At 37.8% G+C, this 22,767-nt stretch overlaps 1 protein-coding gene across 1 annotated transcript in view; it reads right to left on the bottom strand.

The window, feature by feature from the left end:
• Positions 1-22,767, bottom strand: part of ST6GALNAC3 (ST6 N-acetylgalactosaminide alpha-2,6-sialyltransferase 3) — a 208,064-nt gene that overhangs the window by 60,164 nt on the left and 125,133 nt on the right. Inside the window, exon 3 of the mRNA XM_066555703.1 lies at positions 10,503-10,912. Within this exon, the coding sequence (XP_066411800.1) occupies positions 10,503-10,912 (410 nt within the window). The remainder of the gene's footprint in view (positions 1-10,502; positions 10,913-22,767) is intronic.

The following is a 22,767-nucleotide window of genomic DNA, read 5'->3' as shown; positions in this document are numbered from 1 at the left end:
TACAAAATGGGAGATTTCTCTATCCATGCCAAAGCCAGTTTTGCTATTTGTTCTTGCATGTTCCACCCCTGGATACAATAGAAAAGAAACTTGCTCACCTGCCTGACAAAACGTTGATTCAGTGTTGTAGACAATACTGAACAAAAATTGCAACAGATGGTAGGTAATGTACCTGTTTGACATTTCTCATTCACCCAAAGGGAGACAGTATTCTACTGACTGACTTGGTGTCAAGCTTCCTTCATTTTTCTAACACTTCAAACCTGAAGAAATGAAATTAATTTTTAAATTTATGTTCAGTGCGGTCATGTTGCAAATTTGACTCCCTCTGATAATTTAGTTTCAAAAATGTTCTTTGTGTAGACTATGTGCACCATTTGATAAAAAAGACCATGCAACTATTGGTCTTAAAACAGTAATTTGGAGCACATAGAGAGTGGACAAAGACTTCGTACTGAGGCATGCCAATCTACAATTCTGTGCAAAATGTTCTCTTTATGGGAAGAGCAAAAGTAATGTAAAATGTAATTAGATATAATCTTTCCTGTTTTCATTAGCTATTAACTTTATGCAAAGATAAACTGAAGCATAATGAGTCCTTTCATTATCACATAATTGTTATTTTAATGGTTGCATTATGAGCAATAGAATACTATACATCCACCTCTCATATTAGTGGGCAATTATTTTGAAACTTCATATTATAATCTACCCACAAAGACCAATCTATTAATGCCACTGTTTCAGCATAATGATGACCATGGTTTTGAAATCAGTATGATAGCCTCAAGGAAAAATGTAAAGTAATAATGAAGAAAATGTTTATATTACATGCCAGTCTCAGGCCTGGAATGCAGACCAAAGAAGTTTAAGGAAAATATGTGGAGCTTCTCTTGCTTGTGCTACCCTGAAACTGGTCAATTCATATGATACCAGTGGTGATTATTTCAAAAACAAAGGAAAACTATCAAATGATCCAAAATTAGGAGCTTGGAAGGGAAACTGGAATAAGCCTTCCCTCAGTGTATCATTTCCAAGTAAAATGCTAAACCATACCCAGAAATAGTGCCTGAAATCGTGTTTCCCACTGATAAATACTGAACTGGCTTTAGCTACTCCTCCATTCATTGCCTTCCTTCTAACCAAGCAAAGCAGTGTAGCTTGGCAGGAAATGATTGGACAGATCTAAGCAGCACATAAAGCTTGAGGATACCCTGGGGATGTCCTCTGTGAAGTTAAATGACTTTTCATATCCAAAAGGCACTCCATGAGCAAGACTCAAAATACCTCTAGCAGTGTGCAGGCTCCTGGATGTCACTGCAGCTGAGAGTCCCTGGCACATTCTGTACAGTGAGGCTGAAATCCAACTCTCCTGAACACTGAGCATTCTTGGAAGGGGAGGTAAAGGCAATTTCAGACCATGAAATTAGCCCCAAGGAGTTAAGGACCATTGCTTGCTTCTGCTCCCAAACACAAAACATATTTCAACAGTGTCATCACTTATATAAAATCAGAGCAGCACAAACAGAGCGAGCGAAAATCCACAATCACTGAGCTCTGGCAAAGACACAATTCTCCCTTGATAAAAGAAAAAGCTCCACATGACCAGCACTAGTCACATTTCCTAAAGGGCTAGAAAGGTGTGTAAAGAGTGCTGAAATGCATGGGCAGAGAATATTCATAATATATGAAAAAATACTTGAAAAAAATGAATCTAAAAATCTTCTTTTAGAGGAATACTGCTTTGCACATACTCTTTAGATTATTTTCTTTTCCTAATATTTTGATTGATTTTAAAATGACAAGAGACTACTGCTGATTTCATATAGAAGGAAATACAGTAACATTACCATGTTTGGCTGAAAACAGGTTATAGAGCAGCAGAAATTTGTTCCATACTGCACTTCCAGACCATTCCAACTCCAAATTAGGACTGTATGAGATTGAAATGCCTTCATGGTAAGCATACTATATTCAAAAAGCCCTGTGGGCATGAATTTCTGCACAGCAATAGCTTCTGCTTTCCCCTGATGTCCTTTTCTCTCAGAGCAGTCAGGTTGTAAAAAAGGGACAAACACCCTTTGCCTCACAAAGGCATTTTGAGACTTATGTGATACTTGCAACACTTTTCAGAAATGTTCTCATGGAAAATATTTAGGACATTTTTTGGAAACAGAAGTAGTAGAAAATCTAATGAATTTATTCAAGAAAAATTCTGAAACATATGGAGAGCAAACTGAACACAGAGCACATATTTCTGACATTTATCTTTGTTTTTATTGTTAAGATAAAAGCATGCTGTTTGTTTTTTAGAATTTCATCTGCTAACTCTTTCCTTTCTCTGACTTTTTCTACACTAGTGACATCATCTGCAGCAATTTTTAAAGCTTTGCAGAAAATCCTGTGCTCTGAAAGTTTTAATGAATCATGTAGAGAATTTTATTAGACAGGGAGTTTATGCCTCCTTTCTGTAACCTGTAGGAATAGAGCAGAGAGGACATGCATGCTGGGATGACTTGATTTAAATAAAAAAATCAAAAAACCAAAGAAAAAGAACTCTCTAAATTTAAGGATGGGATACCAACAAGAAACTTGTGAAGAACAAATATGAGCAGTTAAAGATCTTTTCTTCTACTGCAATTGCATGTTTACTGAATTCTAATGCACCAGACAGGGCTGCTCAGGCTCTGAGATGAGTGGTGTCTCTGGTAACTGGTCCCAACTGTACTGAATGCTCCCACAACCAGGAATTGCTTACAAAATCTTGAAAACAGAACAGCTGAATCTTTGAACATCTATATAAAAAATTATTTCTCTTCAAACACAAACTAAGCCACATGCTGCTCAATATCTGAGACTTCACACAAACTGTTTGAAGACATAAGATTGAAGATTCATAATAAATCCCCACTCTTACAGTTCCGTTTTTCCAGACTTGAAAGTTCCAAAACCTGCTGGAGATGTGAATCTCTGAGAAAAATTTTACATGCTGCTCTTGTGCATGTTACTCTCCAAATGCAGAGTTGCCTCATGGTTAAAAGCTCAGAGAAGTTGAGTATCATGGGAACTGTGTAGGAGTGATTGTTTTCTAAACATAGGTTGTAGCATATCCCAATAGCAAATCAGGCTCCCCAGGAAGCACTGTTATGAATCCTGAGTCACCTTCAAAGGTATGTGCTATGGATCCATAGATTTGAACAGTTTCACTGTCCTGAAATTGCAGCCTAAATTCTTTATGTGGGATAACAGACACAGAAATAAAAAAAAATGTAGAACATCTGCTTTGTTTTCATCTGGGTAAAAATACATATTGAAGATGTGCAAAGCAAGCACCTAGTTAACAACGAGTTCTAAATGAACATAATGAGTCACAAAAATTCCTATTTCCCCTTAGTTTTTCTCCTACCTATGAGGTCTCACATAGGCTTGACTTCTTACTAATTAAATTTTCCATGCAGAATTCATTTACTAATCTTCCTACATTTTAAGATAAAATACTTGAACATAAGTTCAGGCTAAACTTTTTCTACTTTCAAACAGATTTTCTTTTGCTGTGTTGTTTACTTGTACAAAGCTTTGAGATGACAATTTCTTTTAAATATCATTCTGTAAGATATGCAGAGTTCTCATACACCTTTTCTTATAAAAGCAGTTTCTAATAAATTTGACTAACTAGTGTGTGGATAGATGTACAGAAACTCTTCTCTATCCAAAGCAAGAAATTATTGTAGAGTTATTCCCTGTCTCATAAAGTTGCTATCCTCACTTGAGCACAGGTTCTATAGCACAAACCTCCCAGTGCATCTCATGCAGTTTGATTCCAGTATTTTTTTTTTACTTAGCACTATAAATTCAGCTCAGAGCTCTTTAGGGAGCTTCCATTAGAAACCCCACAGTTACCAGTAACCACAACATATCACACTTCAGCAATAGCAACATTACATTTATCTTCTAATCTGTTTAATATCTCTTAGAAAAGAATTGCTGTGTGACAACAGATAATAAGTAAAGACTTCAATGGTAATCACTCTGTGTTTTTCAAGACAATTACTTCACCTGGCAGCAAGGCTGAATTTTAAAAAATAGATTGATTAATCTTTTTTTTTTTAAGTTTCGATTTAAAAAAAAATATTTCTATTCCTTCAAAATTAAAAGCTCCTTTAGGAACATCAAGACCTATTTTATACACTATGATCTGAGAAGTGAAAAACATTGAACTCTGGAAGATGAACAACAAAGACTTCATTCAAAATCTATGATTCTGCTAATTTTTCTCTCCAATACTTTTTTCCTTTGCAACCATAAAATATCCTCACCACCAGCAGCAAAACTGGAAGCCCTGCAACCCAGGATGGCACCAGGATTGCCAGCATGAGTCACTGCCTTACATCATCCTTTCCAAAGGTGGATGTTCATGGGATGTGAGAATCACAGAATCACAGGGTATGCTGAGTTGGAAGAGACCCTCAAGGACTGAATCCAGAATCCCATCCATATGCACAGTTCCGTCTGAGAGGTATCAGCAATTCTCTCATAATAATAAAAGCTGCAGAGTATTTAAAGCACAGGATGAAAAATGTGTGCACAGGGTTATACCAAATACTGTATAAAGATTTAAGGCACAGTTCATCAGAAGCAGAAAACAGATCCAGTGGCACTTAATGAAGACTTGATAAATTAGAAGACATAGATGGATAAATTCAAAGAACATGTGAAAATGCACAATGATAGAGTAGATCCTGATTATATATTCCTTGTCTTTAATCATTAATTAAAAAGAAACAACTCCATGGCTATAGTCAGCAACCACTGCAGAATCAATAGGTCTCTAAGCTCACACCAATCTATATGCAGCCAGAGCTTTATCACAAAATAATAGCTAATATTGATATTTTTTAATAAAGTTTCACTTTACTGTGTAATTAGTGTAATGTAGTAAGAGCTGTGTTCCTTAACAGAAGTGCTGGTGCTTTGAGCAGCATTTACTGGCATGTTAATAAAGAACGGACTTCTTCTATTGAGTTCCATCTGCCTAATAGAGAAAAGTGTTCATCTTAATTAGGAAAATCTTCATAAAGAATATAAATGCAGTTACTAATGGGCTGCAGGGAATACATGCAGAACACTCAGGAACAACTGGTGTTTTACCAGGAAATGGAAGAGTGGATATAAACCCCCATACAGTTGTTAACCATCTGGTGATTGACCACAAATAGCAATAGATGCTGAGGTTTTAAGTGTTTTATAATGAAAAATCTATTTATTTCATTAAGGTTTCATGCTTTAGCCCCTTGTTTTTTCAGGTAATAAAGCAGTCTTGACTGACAATGAAACTATTTAAACCCTTTATGAATTAAGATGGACAAATCCATTAGCATTTTTTGAAGGAATTACTTTATAAAAAGAAAGAATGGAAGTGCCAAGCAATAGTTCCAGAAAGATCCACTGTCAAGTACTTGAAAAATGGTCACTATATCAAACACGTATTTTTGGAGGTGCTGAGATGCTCATGGGCAGTTGAGAACTTTTGCTGACTTTACTGGTGCAGCAGCAGATATTACATTATCATGATAAAGACTACAGCAAATTGTAAACTACAATTAATCTTTGTCCTTAAAAACGTTCCAACAGACATGTATAACATTTCCTCTGTCAGTCTGACTCAATTTTTTCATCCTTTTCTTCCTAAAGTTCTGTAATTTAAAGACATCGGTATTCCCTAACTCTGCTCAATTTCTATTCAAAATGAAATGAACTTTTACTCATCTTCCAGATTTGGTTTTTTTTAATCACATTAATACAAAGTACTGATGGGATGTACTTCCCAAGTGCCAAAATTTAACTCTCTGAGCCAAACTCAGTGTCAATGTTCACAGCTTCCCAAGGAAAAAGTGCTTTCTGCAAATTTTAAGCAACACTAACTAATCTTTTATATTTCCTCCAAATAACTCTGATAGAGAAACCAATACATACATAAAAGCAAGCCCAAAAATGAAAATATCATTACTATCATATTTCATTCAAGCCAACAACCAGAAACACAGCATAAAACTCTGATATTCTGGACACTGACAGCTTTACTGCCTCAATTCACAGAGAATATCACCAAACAATAGAACTTGCAGCTACTTGAACCTCAGAGAATGTAATTTCATTTATTCATTTCAATGACATTTTTACTAGACTATAGCTTCATGTAGATTAGTCAGACACATGAAACACCACACATTAGCTGAGGTGAAGCTGTGATGACTGCAGTTGTCTTAACAGTGTCAATCCAAACTTTAGATGAATGTAATTTGCTAGCTCTAAATGACAGAGATATAATATAGATCTCATATATCACTGAAGTCATAAATAATTAGTGAGCAGAACTGAGTAAAATGGAAGCTTGAACACAACCCCAAATTTTGAATTTTGATGCAGAAGTCAGCAACCAGAATGATACATCTTTCTGCCTTGAATGATAAAACAGCTTTCTCACAACCTAACACATAGCACCATCTGGCATGAACTGAGGAAACTAAGAACTTCTGGAAGAGAAGCACAAAAGCAATTTTGTTTCTTCAGAATTGTCCAAGATATCGACAGAAGTCTTTCAGAAACAGCAATTTGACTGCAAATGTGGCTCAGTGAACCTGCCTCCTGAAGACACATGTGTGTAACTAATAAAATGCTGCCGAATTGAACTGATTGGGTATGGGATGAGCACTGTCTGAGTTAACACAGTGCACATAGAAAGTCCTCTGTCTACCAAACTGGCTGAAATTTCCAAACATCATCTCATATCTCTTACTGGGAATTTTAGGAGCTCAGGATACATTTCTTCAGCAGAGCCCAGCAGGCTCTTTTCAGTAGTTACTCACAAGAAGAGTGACAGCCAGTTAAGGTGTTTTTTGAGCAGTACCAGCACATCAGCACTGGCTGTCTGCTGGGGCTGGACACCTCCGCTGTGCAGTGGGACAGAGGCTCTGAGCCCACTACCAGCCCCAAGGGGGACGTGGAGCTGGGCACTGCTCAGGGATTGGCCTGAGATGCTTGCAGTGGAAACACAAATGGAGCTCCCTGCAGTCCAGGAAACATCAGTGCTCTGCTATCAGCATAGATTTATTTTAGCATTGCTTGTTGAAAGTGACTTTTAATGCAGACTGTTTTCTAAATGATCCTTAAAAGACGCTCCTTTCTTTCTCATCACCTTCACCTAAGGCAAGAACATCCACTAGCACTGATCTATTTGCTGCTAGTTTTCATTAATTTTACCCTCCCTAAGGGTGGTGAAGCTTTGGTGCCAGCTAATTAAAACCTATTTAGGGATGCTCAGTACACTTTATCAGACCAGAATTAGCTTTGCTGCTTTAATGAAGACTACAGCTTTCTCTGTTATTACCAATTAAATGTTATTATATCATATTGCATTATATTTGTATTGCATGGCAGAGATATAGATGGCTTTAGAACCACTTATCTGGATTGAGGTACATACAAAGATGGCACATTTAGTAATTATCTAATATCTCTTTAAATCCTTTCACTTGAGTAAATATATATATAATATACCAGCACATTAGTGAAGTACGGGAAGAAGCTGCCAGCTTTATGCTCCCTCTAGGGAAGTACCAAGCAAAATGCATTAATGAAAAATTGTGAATGTCTGGTAATGAATATTATTTATGAACAACAATTATTCAAAGTGGATGAGCATTCACCACCTTGAACTCGACTGCTTCACTAACAAATACTCTCAGAAAGAACATATGTTCCCCAGATTCTTAACACTCATGCAAGGTTAATTACCCAGTGTGGACAGCCCATATCAGAGGGCATTTTGTACTACTGTAGAATTAAAAAATGCATTACAAAATAAAAACCACTGTTTGTTCAAAGTTACTCAGAGGCAATTCTTGTATCTTCCATGTATCAGTAATAAATCATTTGTCAATATAAAAGCTGTGGATTTTGGAGCTGCACCCAGTGAAGTCAGGGATAAAGCTCCCATGTCAGCACTGCAGGACCAGAGCTTTTCTGCAGTAGAGAAGTGACTGCAGCACCTACCTGTTAGCTGCTTCTCACAAAATCTTTTTAAAACTTGAGATCCACAAGGATGAAACTGCTGAAAAGTCCCACTAATTACCTAAAAAGATTGTACATCAAAGAGTAGAAACAGAAAACTCATTAAAGGCTCGACAGACTAGAAATCTGCTGCAATCTTACTATGCATTAGTAGCATACACTGTACAGAAAGACAGTATTTTAGGATTAAACTAAAATAGATGTAGTTGCAATTCACTCTGTACATTTTAAAATATGAGTTGAAATTGGTTTCCTTCCAGAATTTTTGCTGGAAACATGTAGAACCAGACCTCTGTTCAATCTAATATTCCAAGCAAGGGTTGATGTTTCTCTGAGGAACTGAAGGAATATTTGGCTGAGGAACCTGAACCTGTCTCAGCATCATAATAGCCTGGCACAATGTGTGAAAGTATTTTCATCACCCACAAATCTCCTGTGCTCTCCATTTACTGCTTCCACAAATGCCACATACCTCTAACAGTCTCATGACCCTCCCTAGAAACAAATTGAAGATGTTACAGAAAATGAAACAGCTTCCAAACTGAAGTCCCCAATTACTAGGGAACTGCAAGATGTTTTCTTGAGATACAGAAGGCGGTGGCTGGTGATGCATCAATCATTTCCCTTGTTTCTGCATGACAAAATCACTAAATGATGTTAAAAACATCACTAAGTATTTGATGTGGATAAGCAGGACTAAAAATGAAAGTTTCAGCAGATACAAGTATGTTACCTGGCTGCCACTGTGAGAAGTGGTGGGTTTACCCTTGGTGTCAAAGGGACACGTGCACAAACAACGTGAAGGGTCGTGAGCCAGGCTCATAAAAATGTATTGCTGCTGCAATGTGAAACTTAAGGAAAAAGAACATGGGTCATTTTGACATTAGGTTCTTAAGAACTTTGTTATAAGCCCTGAGAGAAGTTCAATCTGTTTTTTACATGAAAAGAAGCATTTGTATTGTGTTAATTGAGTAACTATAAAAACCTGAGATGTGTTAATTTGTTGAAGAGGAATGGATTAGGCTGGAGAGAGGTATACTTTGACATTGAATGATGAGATGTCTTTCTTTCATAGGAAAAAGAGGAGATTTTCTCAAGGTCTTATCTCACAATAAGGATTTTGATGACATAATGTAAAGTCGCTGTGACCTGACTGACTCATAAATATAAACAAATTTATGTACAGCAATACAATAATGTGCCCATGATCATATTTAGCTTGATTAATATGTAAACAGGATGACTTGGATTATTAAAGGTCATTTTTCAAGAATGAATCATGTGTATTTATTAGCCTCTGGTTATCAGTTTGCTCAGTTAAACTAAAGAAGCCATGATAACCTTGACACCTTTATGAGATAAATAAGCTCCCTCCAACTCCAGAACCACAGCAGCAATATGTGCACTTTGTGAACAGGGGCAGGCTCCTCCTTATGCTCCAACAGTTTGAAAAATAGGAAAATTCAACTGTCACCAAGTTCTGACAGTTTAATAACATGGTGAAACAAGTACTTTTGAGATAACAAGCTTTTCTACTTCAAAAGCTAAGTCAAAATTTCAGACTACATTAAGCTGTTTGTGAAAACCTGCATCATTAATTTGGTCAGAATAGCAACAGTCCTTTCCAACCTCAAATTCATGATGCACAAATTTAAAAATTAATATTAAGGCACAGCAGTGATCTGGAAACGCCCTCCTAGTTAGCTCAAATGAGTATGTGTGACAGGTGCTCTTCCATGCCAAGACACAAATGACCTGAATTTTTGCAGCTTGGTTACAAATTCCTGAAATTTATGGTCTTAATTCCACAAATCTAGTTTCTCCTTTGAACATGCTAGCCCAAACAGTCCTCACACCTTCACCTCTTACAGCCTCACTTGAGTAGCATAAATACACATTATTAAGCATAGAAAATAGAATTTCAGCATAATATACTGGTAAAAACCTAAATCTATTCCAGTATGTCTGATAACCCGTTTTCACCAAGAAACAGAAATAATGCATAACCCTGAGGTCTGTGTTTGAAGAAAAGCTACAGTGCATCTCAACAGAGAAGAAAATGCAATATCCAGAATTATCCTGAGGTTGTGCATTTGGAAATGTTGTTTGTGTAGGATTATCCTCTTCAAATAAAATGTCAATTTAATCAATAGTAAATTGAGCTGAAAACAACACACAGCTTTGAAAACATTTCAGGAAGACATCCAATATTTTTGGGATTCAAGCCAACAGCAATGGAATGAACAGAAGGTAGCGTAGGTGGGGTAAATGGGGCCTAGCTGCTGCCTCATCAAGTGCTTATAACAGTCAAACTCATATAACACTCTATTAAAAACGTATCTGGGGACTCATTTAGTAGCTGACATCCCACATGGATCTCCTCACGTATCTTTTGTCAAACATTTTAATTGTTCCTCACGTTTCAGACTCACCGGTCCTTTCCCGTCTCCCTCTTAAACACCGCATCGCAGTAACTCATGCGCTTCTCCGTGGTCACGTAGATTTTGGCCGTTGGGTAGCTGTCAACAGTTTTCTTCAGCATGTTGTACACAATGCCATTTCCATCCCTCCTCATGTTCCGAAAAGGACCCCAGATCACGTAAACGGTGCTGTTGGTTTCTTTGAAAAAGTACTCGGGATTCTTGAGCAGGAGAGGCACGCTTGTGTGAGAGACCACTCTTACGGTTGTCCTCTTCCCAACATCCTCCTCATAGCCCTTTGTGGGAGCATTGTTCATCCTCCATATGCAGGAGGACTTGTCTATCTCAGTGCCCACCCTCTGGCCAGCCATCTGTCCCGAGTTTGAAACAATGGCACAGAGGTCACAGTCAAGTTGTAGAGGCTGGAAGACAGGAAACAGTAATTTATATTGCAAGTTTTTCTCTGTAAAACATAAAGATTGAAAATTCAGTTAAAAGAAAAACAGGTAGAGTACAACAAATGGCTAGTAATGCTTCTCTTTAAAAAACCAAAACCACAATCCCCACGTGGGATTTGAAAACTCTACCACCAGAAATACAAACCTTTTCAAGGAAATAGGCAGTTCCAATCTTTGCCTTTGTTCCCACTTTGCAAAGTCAACTATATAGATAATAATTCCTTTTTGCCCTCTAAATGTTACTCTTTTCACTAAAAAAACAAGGAAATAAAGAAACAGTAGAACACAATATTTAGATCAATGGCTTCTCTTTTAACAAGGTGTTGCCAGCAATAGGAAAAAACCTACTGAAAAAGTAATGCTGGAAGTTTAACTGTTCATTAACTGTGTTTGTGTCTGAATGAACAGCTCCCAAATTTGTGACAGAAGTCGAATGCAAAATGTATCTCTAAAAAGCAATCTATGAGTATGAAAATCCTGCAGTTGGAAAGGAGATGTGGACAGAGGAGTATGTTGTCCTCTCCAGAGAGCAGTTATGATCCATGAAAATTGAGAGGTAGAGGGACTGGTGATACCTGAATTGGAACTTAATCCTGAGAAAACTATAGTCAAGGACAGTATTTTGTGATCACATTCTATGGTGCTATTACTCCAGTATGAATCAAAAATAGAAAAAATAATCTAACAGAGATATAAGGACCTATCTGATGCCCCATTTGTCAGAGTATAAAGAGTAAATGCCTTTTTGTTGTTTTGTACCTACAGACTAAAAGGAAATGCCCTCTATTTAAATTGGATTGTATAAAGAGTTCAGTTAGAAATTGAAATCAAGTGAAAACTAGACCCATCAAAAAAAACCTTACAGAAGATCATCTAGGTCAGAGATAACCTACAATATTTTGTATGGTCACAGATTTGATCCTCTGTCATGCTCACAATTGGGAGGCAGTGACCTCAGTTTAGTATTTTTTAGGAAAAATTCTCTTCACGTTCATTGAACATTTACTCTGACAGGATGCTAGGTGCTTTTCTGATCAGCCTTGTGGTTATTTCTCTTCAAAATCAAACCTTATTTAGCTGATGTGGATGAATAGCCTGCCTACATTTGACCACTATAACCCTAGGATGCAATTGCTGACAAAAAACCAAATTCTTTGATAAGGGGGAATAATGCAAGGACAAGAGCCAAACATTTTAAGAAAGCCAAACTGTAAGAGCTAAAATGTATCATCTTTGGGTGACAAATATTGTACTGAACCAAGGTGCATACTGCACGACTTGTGCAGTAAACCTTACAATTTCAAAGCTTTGATTTCTCTGTTTTGATTGATTTGATTTTGTTATGTGGCTAGTTCAGGAAAACATTCTTTCCTAAATTAGTAGCTAAAGATTCCTGATTGAATGCAAAAGCATTGTCAATGTTTCCTTTACAGAACACCATGCATTTTTTATAGCTGGTATAGTTTTAGAGAGCTGTCCTGCATGGCTCTCTGACAGCAGGGATGAAATCCCAGGAGATGCAGCTGAATGCAGCAGCCTTTCTGTTTACTGCTTACTTACAGAAATTCTCTCTAAGATACATTATGAGGACATGGCTGGGTGACCTAAACAAATCCATGAGCATAACTCATATTCTAGCATGAAGTGAATAGTTACAGACCCAGTAGATTAATTTATAGCTTTCAGGCTGAACTTTCAAACTAACAAATGCTGAATATGAAACTGCTAGATAGGAAAAGCCAATTTGGTCAACAATCTGGTTCCATTTAAATTTGTCTCATCCTTAGAGCTGCTTTTTTCACTAAATTCTTCCTTCTCCATTTAAATGGAGCTGCTCTCTTAAATTTAGAATTGTTTGAATTTCCTCACCTTAGAAATGCATTGCACATTTTCTATTCACTGAGTGCAACTGTTCTGCTTGAATAAGCTGAGTACACACACTCCTGCAACTGTGTCCCCTGGTTTTCTAGCTCTTTTCTTGTGATTCATTTATCTTCTTCCAATTTATAAAGTGCTTTCATAATACTGCAATGCCTACACTAGGTCAACATATAATCTACTCTTCTTGAACAGAGTCAGAAGCTAACTCCCTCCCAGCTCTATCTCACAATTAGTATTTTTTTGAATGCAGAGATTTTACATGTCCCAATATGCACATTTCCCAACAGAGATCCCAGACAGAGTTAGAAGACTGACACCCATGACAGATATTCCACTGACTCCTGAATTATCCACTGCCTTCTTCACCTTTTTGCATCTTATCTCCCTCAACATATGAGAAAACACACATCAATATTGACTCACTGAGCCCCATATGGAGACAGGCCACCTGTTTGTGGTGTTGGTTTGTAAGTGTCACAGACGAGAAGGGTGGTTTCAGTGACACACATGAATCCACATACAATACAAATGGGTCTGCCAGGTAGTCCTGGCTGCCCTCTCATCTGCAGAGATGGTTCAGCAGCAGTGGGACTGAAAGAGACTGGCAGGACCGTACTGAAACTTGTGCTGTTACTGCTTATCCTCTGTGGACCCAGAAAATCAGGCCAAGGTTCACCTCTCACAACATCTTCATTCACTTGCATTATGGATACATGAGTTAAAGACAAAAATATTAAGAACCATTCAGGTTTTCTTCTCTTTTCATGTACTTACACATTTATGTCACCACTAAACACCAAGGGGGCTGGGCTATTATTGCTGCTAGAAAATTGCTCATTTTTTTGCTGACCAGAAGGATGTAGAAGACCTCAGCAGAGCAGCTGGGTATGGTTCTGACAAATAGTCCCATCTTTTTCCTGAATGATACATTGTAACTGTTGAGGAACACTTATATTTTAATCAGTAAAGAAAATGAAATGTCTGACCTTTCCATTTCCTGTGCAAGCTTACAGACAATAGAAAAGATAATTAAAATTGTGAATTAGAACTCGCAAAACAGTGCCATTTCTCTAGCAAAGAGAAATAGCTGTGCAATAAAGGTCACTTATCAAACAGTTCTAGTTATTAAATCTTTGCATTTAGCACTGAAGTGGCTTCACAGAATCAAAGGTCAAATCATTAAATAACAAAATCAGCCAGAATTAGAAAAGGTCACAAGCAAATCCAGCTAAAGTAGGTCACAAAACATGATTCTCTTCCACATAGGATTTCATTATTTGGAAAATCGCTTACTTTCCAAATTTGACAACTCCCCCGCCATTTCCAGTCTCTCCACCAGGAGACTGAAATTCCAGCTACAGAACCTTTTGTATGGGTGGATTTCCCAGTGGCACGGATCTTGGATCACCAAGTTTCCCAGCCACAGCCCTGTACATCTGCTGAGGTCCATGTGGGGAGGATCTCAGGCCAGGTCTCTGAACCACACAATAACGTCTGGACAAACAGACGCACGCCAAGCTCTGGTCTCAGCAGAGATTGCCAGATTCACTCCCCGCTGGACCAAACCCAGCTCAGGACCTCTGCAGATGGAATCTCCACTAATGAAAAGCTGAATTTCTCTTGTGGCTCCTTAGCACTATGGACCAGCGGTGCGCTCTCTACAACCACCAACTGTTCCACTCTGAATCCCACAACTAATCACACAGATAGTTAGGAAACTCACACTAAACTTTCTCAATTGTTACTTTAACAATATGATTGTAATTTTGTAAATTGGACGCAATGCCCATTCACTACATAATGAGGCAATTATTAGCAGCTTGCCACATATTAATTTGCTCCTTTAATGTTGAAACAAATGAGATCTTTTCTTATAATCATCCTATTTGAGTGAATTCTAACAAAGCCGATTGAACAAAGCTCCAGAGAGACTTTCTTTATTTCAATGCCATTTATTCTTCTACTCTTCTTGGATGTCTTTAGAGTTTCAGAGGATACAACATTTATAATGATGCCAATAGGGAATAGATTTTGCCTTTATTCTTCTTGATGTTCTTTTGAGGTCTTTGAAATTAAAGGTACAAGAGAGGCATTAACCGTCTGGCATTGTTTTTATTGCTTTCCTCTACTTTGCAAGCAAAAAATGTATTTTAATTTTTCCTGTGTTTCAGTGATTAAACAAGCTGGTTTTATCTACACTTACTCAATTTCTTCAGAACTCTGATTGGGAGAAAAGACTTGCCAAGCTTCTCTAGGAAAAAATTCAGCACATTAAAAGAAAAGAAAGATAGTATTTGTGTGTTCACCCAGCAAGAACTACCAAATTAGTACAGCACTGTATTTAACTTACATTATATTACTAACATCAAGCAAAAAATGATAAAAATTATTAAAATGACAGGTCTGATTACCCTGAGTTTGTGTTTGTTCCCTCTTCTGCCCTGTGGCAGTATTGTGGGGTTTTTTACCTTCAGCAGTTGATTTTGGTCCTAGCCCTCAGCATCACATCCCAGCAAACATCTGTCTTCATAAAATTTAATGTTAAGATTCCATAAAGATTTTAACATTTTGACATTATTTTGAAATAACTTCAATGTCAACATGCATCCATTTCCAAATAAATAGAATATGATCTGTTTCTTCATAAGACTGTTCCTGAGACTCAAGTGCCTGGGATATTTTATTTAGATTAATGTCACTGATATGAACATGAGTTCTAGCAGAAAGTTTTTATTTAAATTGAATGAATTGGAAGAGAGTGCACAGCAGGGACTAATCTTACAGCAGGAGTAAGAATAAATAACCATATTTGAAAGTCTTTCTATATACACTGACCCAGTTGTTAGAGAACTGTTTGATTTGCAGCTCTGGTTACAGCTCCTTGAAGGGGCTGTACCAGCCCTTTGCCTGAACAAGTATCTTGTGGATTCCTCATGTCAGTGGTAACAAGACAGAAAAACAAAGGAAAAAAACCTCGGATTTTGAGTAGAGGTTGAAACTTGACGGCCAAAATCACCCCCCCCCATCTAAACTTTCAACCAGCAAGAGTATTTTTGAAACATTTTATTTTTCTTTCTCATGGAAAGGAAAAAAAACCAAAGCAGAAACTCAAACCTTCCAAACACGAATCACAGTGCAAAGTGATGCAGTGTCATCTTTCTCACTTTTGAGACGGCTCCAGACAACTCCATGCCAGCTCCTACCTCTTTCAAGATACAGCACAGCAAATGCTCACCAGAACACACAGAAGAGAGAACAGAAAAAATTTCAGACACCTGTGAAAGGGTAGAATGTAGTTTAGTGTTAAAAGGGAAACATGTAAGGGGAAGAAGGATTTGAGAACGAAACTTAGATATATATATATATATATATATATATATATATATATATAGCCGAGAAGATAAACCATGATGCTTGGAAATGCAATCCAGCAAAGAAGAACCAAAACTCCTGAAGTTACAAACTAACTGTCGTGAAGAAAATTTAGTCAGACATGTCAATCAAATAATTTAGGAATGAAGAGGCAGAGAGAAAAGCTTTTGTCCTTTACACTGCAACTGCCCAAGTAGAAAACATGAAAATGGATATGTTCAGTCCAGCATATAGCACTATAGTTTGTAGGTAACCCGAAACCCTGACATCCCTCGGCATGCAGATGTCTGCATCTTCAGATCCACACAATGAACACCTCTGAACTGGAAGAAAAGCAGAATACTCTCTGGCATATATATTGAAAAAATTAGCATAAAGAGACAAGTACACCCAAGAACATATGTGGAAATGCTCCTGTCAAACACTGCTGAGGATTGAATTGTTATGGAAAGGAGGAAACTCCATCATGCGCACCCTACGCAGACAAGTTCACGAAGCAGGCACTAAAATAGCATTCACTCTGAAAAACAGCCTATGAAAAAATTAGCTTCACAGCTGAACAAAATGGAAAACCAAACAAACATCAGTTCTGGAGTATTCCTGACTTCATCCCAGAGGTTTAGCTGATGACCATAAATAACCAGAATGTTTGTGACACTTCATCTATCACCCATTTACAAACACGCAGGCTTTAAAATATCATGACTTTGTAATAGTTCAAAAGCCGGGAATTCTTCCAACCAAATACTGCTGGCTGAATGCTGAACCCAGTAAGTCATTTATCTTAACATCCACCACATTGTTCACCTGCCCTCAGTACTACATGATGACTCTTGAATTCTGTGCACAAAAGTTACTGGAAAAACACCATGTAAACCAGACACTGTCCATAAAACAGCATTAAGAACTCAGAGTACAACAGAAGGTGATCCTAACAATGGCACTCCTTTTGTTACTCTGCTGCAGAGCTGTATTTGCAACATTACATTTGCTACCAGCAAAACATGTCACTTGATTCAGCAGGTAACTGGTATCATAATATTTAACTCTAATTTATCTTCTGCAATTCTCTGTATCACATTTCTTTTCTGCCTTTTACATTTAGTAATAAGGAAGATAACAACTGTTTCTTCTCTATACAGAAATATTTGCTCAGCAAACAATACAAACCACCAGGAGGTAAAATGTCACAACTCAAGGAGACATAAAAGGGAGGAATGTCCTGTTAGCACATGGGCTGAATAGCCAATGAATCTCAGTACAAAAGGACAAAAACAATTTTTCACACCCAATAACATGTGTGGCAGCAGAGCAGAGGTAACATGTAACACATAATCCTTCCTTACAGAGTGGATTCTAGAAAGACATCCTTGACAGCAACCAAGGCCAAAAGAACTCTATCCACAAAAACTGTTTTTCTTTTGCAAATAATAGTAAGTATCTCTGCAAAAAAATTAATGGGAATTCCTACAGTGAAGAAGCCTACTGGAAGACTATGTCTAAGGAATTCTCTGTCACATATGGAAAACATGAGTTGCTCTAACCGCTGACTTTAATTTGTATTTATTATAAATACCCGCAGATGGCGGTAAAGTATATAATGTATACAGCAGATTTGTTCCAAGTTTGCTTTCTCTAATAACCTCCCATTATCAGCACTCACCATTAATCATGGACCATTATCTAGGAACTTAGTTGGCTGAATCACAGATGCAGTAATGCCTGTAAGGCCTCTAATCTAAATACATTTGAAAAAATTAGACTCACAAATAAACTAGGGGACTTCTAATATGAAGTTTACATCTTATTTCAGGTCAATTTATTTGGGATTTGATACGGGGAAACAATATCAAGGTAAGCAGCGAAAACTCTCAGAAAAACTTCTTTGTATTAACCCCCCCCCCCCTCCTTCTTTCCCTTGAAAACCCACCTAAAAGGCTGGAAGCCTAACCTCTAATTTATTTTGGTTCCATGCTGTCTAGACCTATTATTTAATTTTGTCTCTCTTGGTGGTCTATCTGACAAATTATTTGTATGCATGGACGGAAAGTGATAAGCTAAAATGCCAATTATCCATTTTTTCTGAAATTAAAAGAATTATCATATCCATGCCAGGAATAAGAATAAGGTTTATTACAATAGCTTTAAAACGAGTGGCATTTTTTCATTTGACAAAATAATCTTTAAGAAGCCTTCTAAGTCCAGTGTTTTTAATTGCAGGATGCCTTATCTAAAAGAGACTACACAGTTACTTTTGGCCACATTCATTTGCTTTCACTGGTCCATTGGCAATATTTGCAGTACCACCCTATGACTGTCATCTATAAAAATGTTTAAAATTTTCTCTAAAAATGTAATTTCAGGTTAAAATTTCACTTAGAAAGTCTTAGTCCAAAAATTTATTTGTTTGAAATATCTTCTATTTTAAAATCATAAAATCATTTCTGTTTCAGAAAGATACAGGATTAAATCATCATTTTGTCAGACACCTGAAATTTCAAACACTATGGCAATGGGCACTAGGACAAAAATTTTAAATGGATTAGAAAGTTCTGTTTAAATTATTAGGCAGATGTGTTGTACATTTTCTTAAGTCATTAAAGAAAGCTATTGAAGTATAGCTGCATATTTTAAAACTTTGAAGTTTAAGGTTTGTTTCAAAAGGAAAAAAAACATCACTGTACGAATACTCACTTCTGATTGCTTTTGCATCACTGCCTTGGTGCATATGTCCACTAGACACCCTTTAACCAGTGCAGATTTCATGCAGACAACAGTTTGAATCATGGACTAACAACACCTGCAGTAACTCAGTAAGCAGAAACTCAAGTGGAAACCACTGGGGTTAAGTGACTTGTAAATAACAGAAAGATCCTTCTGTGTCAGTTCTCCTTGCTCATGGAGCTCGACAGGGCAGCTCCTGCTCCTGCCACATCCCAAACAGCCCCATTTACCCCTCAGGTAAAAGTCTTTACTGGATAAAAGCCCCTGAGCTCAGTGGCCTCTGCATCCTTTGCACAGAGCTAACCAAGGCCCGAGGTGCTGAGTAACATATACACACAAATGAGCTGCTAAGTTATGAGGTGAAACGTGCTAGAAGCAATTGCAAAACAAAATCTTACTAAAAGATGAAAATAATAAACCCTATCAATCTTTTCTCCACTGCATAGTCTGGCCTGACAGTGACATAGTTCCAAGACATAAAAAACACTACTTCCAAAATGAGTATTTATAATCATATAGCTCTTCTCCCTATAATTTAAATTTTTAAGAGAGAAATTAATTTTTAGTCCTTCATACATCTTCAAAAGAAAAATACCACTTCAATGTACCTATACACTGACTTTGTGGGTAAATCTATGGCACATTCATTGCCTCCATTACAGCCAAAAGTAAAGCTCCCACTGACATGACTGAGACTTCATGGAGACTTCACCTAACATAGGAATTTTGGGAAGAGAAATCTGGATTTGCAGTTCATGGATGGACAAGATTACAAAATCATGGTGCTACTCCTTCACCTGGGCAGCAGCAGAGGCCTTTCAGCTGTGATCCACCTTCAACCCATGAAAGGGATGCAGAGTGCTTTCTTGATATAAGTTACCCGCTCACAAAGCCAGAACACAGTGCTCCTTCTCTGTGTGTGAGCACACATGCTGATGTTCTGGGCTGCATGGACTTCCCTGGTCCCTACTGAAACTATTCCCTGCCCCAAGTCTGTCTCTGGGATGGAAGCCTTGGAGACCGTGCTGGCTTCCATGCTGGCCTCACATTCTACATTTCCACTCTACTTGTGAGCGCACAGAGCTTGTGTAGGTGTTTGTGTTTTGCTCTTTTAGACTGTTGGCTTTAATGTAGCTTGTGATTCCTAGTGCTTCCAAGGACTGTAATGACAGCAGGATCTTTGAAACTTGAAAAGCAATCTTAAAGGTCAACACCTAAGCTCATCAGTGGCTCTGTAACTCACACTGATGCAGCAATGACTACCATGGCTCTGACAGAACAGGCTTTTGGGGAGAGCAACTTGAGAAAGAAAACCAGAGCCCTCTGAGAGCATCTGCCTGCTGTGGCTTGCTGGCACTATCAATATGGCAAAATACATTTCAGCTGAGGGCCTAGAAAGAGAAGAGGTCATGGAATACTGAGAACTGCCTTCTTAACAAACAAGTTGTGCCTCTCCTTTCGTCCTTCTGGAGCAATGCTGCTCCATGCTATAGGCTCTGCTGCACCTCAAGCTACCAACAGCTCCCAGCTGCACACTGGGAACCGAGAGGGGAAGTTCAACCCCACTGCCACAAAGCTGGTGTGAGGAACTCGGGGATACAGCTAAGAAAAAACAATCAGCTGAATTCAAATAATTATAAAATAATCATCCAAAGGAAATGAAGAGGTGTCCAGGTTACAGACTATGCTGAGGAAAAGCATAGAAATAGTATTTCTTCATTTCTATGAACAGTATACAAGAGAAAACTTTTTCACACTCAATGTTAGCTCTATGTTCTCGTTTGTTTAGTGACTTTAAAAAAAGCGCATACACGTACATATGTATTAACAACATCAAAAGGAGCAAGCCAGAGAAATGGAGGGTCTAGATCACATATTAATTTAACTCTAAGAAAATATTTACAAAGCAAATGTGCAAGTTTTGGCATCCCCTCTCTCTGAGTCATACAACTGTAGAATTATAGATGCGGCATGAAGAGGTTTGCGTGTGTCTGTGTTCAGCTACCCCATCATACATGTGTCAGACATTCACAGTGTTCTCATGGCTACAAAAGACCAAGGCAGATGAGCTTGGGGAAAAAAAAACCAAAGTGATGGACTATATATAACCCATTAAAAAAGAATCCTTTTTTCAAGGAAAGCACTTTTATGACAGAGGGCAATTAAGCTTTGAAACAGGTGCCCAAAGGAGTCTTTGTTCCTAGAGATTTTCAAAGCTTGAAGAGGCAGAGACCTGACCTAACCTTGATGTTACTCCTATTTATAGTTGATATTGGACAAGATGGTCTCCAGAGGTTATTTCCAATGTACTTTTTTTCAGTAATTCTACAGTTCTATCACTATGAAGAACCAAGGGGAAGCTCAATGAATTTTAATGAAAAAGACAGCACATATTTTTAATAATGAGGACTATTCAATGTCCTAGGGAACTTTTTTAGAAATAAAAGAACTCAAAATGACAACAAAATATTGAAAATTGAATAATTAGTGAAAAATTATTCTTTTTTTTTCTTGTCTGTTCTTGGTTCTTTCTACTGCCTGTCACACACAAAATCATGCAAAATACGGGAGAGAGAAACATTCCTAAAATGAAAATGGGCTAAAGATTTGATCTGCATGTCCCATGAGAATCCTGCACAGAACCTACACCTAATAAATCTTATTCCAGATAAAATATTATTAGGCACAATTACAAGACTGGAATCCAGACTGACCACAGGTTCATTCCAGCTGGTGTAGCACAGGGTATGGGCAGGGAACATGGTGCAATTTCCCTCCTGGCATGAGTGAACCAGCACCTGGACTGCTAAAATGGCTGTATCCAATAGACCATTACTTTGAAGGTGTTTGTGGAGAAAGCTACGTTTATTGAGTCTTCCTCATAGGTCTACTTTCGAAGGCTGTTAGCAGTGAATAGAAAGTGATAAATACAATGCTATACCTGGCCAAAGGAGTTTTTGTTGCTCCTTTTAGCTCCACTAACCAACAGTGGTGCCTTTTTTACCAGTACTGGGACATGGCTGAGATGCAGAAGTGGTGGCTCAACTGGACTCCAGGGAGAAGAGGGGTAAAAAGAAAGAAAAAGCCCCAGTGATCCAGAATGAATAGCTCTTTTTCAGAACAGTAATCTGAACTGCTGCCATGTGCTAGTGTCCACTGAGCAGTAAGCCTGTGGCTTCACAGGCTGAGACAGGGGGGAGGGATGAGGAGGAGAGCTATGTTCTAAGAAATCAAATGCACATTACATTCCAGAAAAATGGGGAAAACTCCCATACCATCAGACCTTCAAAATTCCATCTATAAAACAGCAGAATTATAGCGGCTACAAAATAGGATACTGAAAATCAATTCTGAAAAAGTGTATCATAGGTAAATACTGTATTTATCCCCTCCTCTTGTTTGCAGCAGCAAAATAAATGCTGACTCTGTCACAAGACCCATGCAAAAATCCTGCAGACCCTGTTTTTCAAAAGAGCAATAATTAAAAAATAAAGTCCTGTGGTGCTTTTCCTCTATAAGCCCTGTTTATGAATTCATAGCACAGCATGAAGGTTATTAAAATCCCATATGTGAGAACCACACATGGCACAAGGAGATAGGAATTGGCATTCCACAGAGATAATGCTATCTAATGGGCAAAACAAGGAGCACAACTCCATTCTTCTTCTGAGTACATTTGGAAAGGGCAAAGCATCTGGCTGCTGCTCATGGATACCTGAGCGGACACAAGACATTTCTTCTCCTTACCTGTTGATTAACAAGTTAAATTTGAAGAGCATGGCTGTTATCTTGCCTTGATATTCCCAGGACACCCCTCTACCCACAAACCATTTGATGGGGGG

This window comes from Molothrus aeneus, chromosome 9, assembly GCF_037042795.1.
Source record: "Molothrus aeneus isolate 106 chromosome 9, BPBGC_Maene_1.0, whole genome shotgun sequence".
Lineage (NCBI taxonomy): Eukaryota > Metazoa > Chordata > Aves > Passeriformes > Icteridae > Molothrus > Molothrus aeneus.
This window is presented reverse-complemented; position numbering and strand designations above follow the sequence as displayed.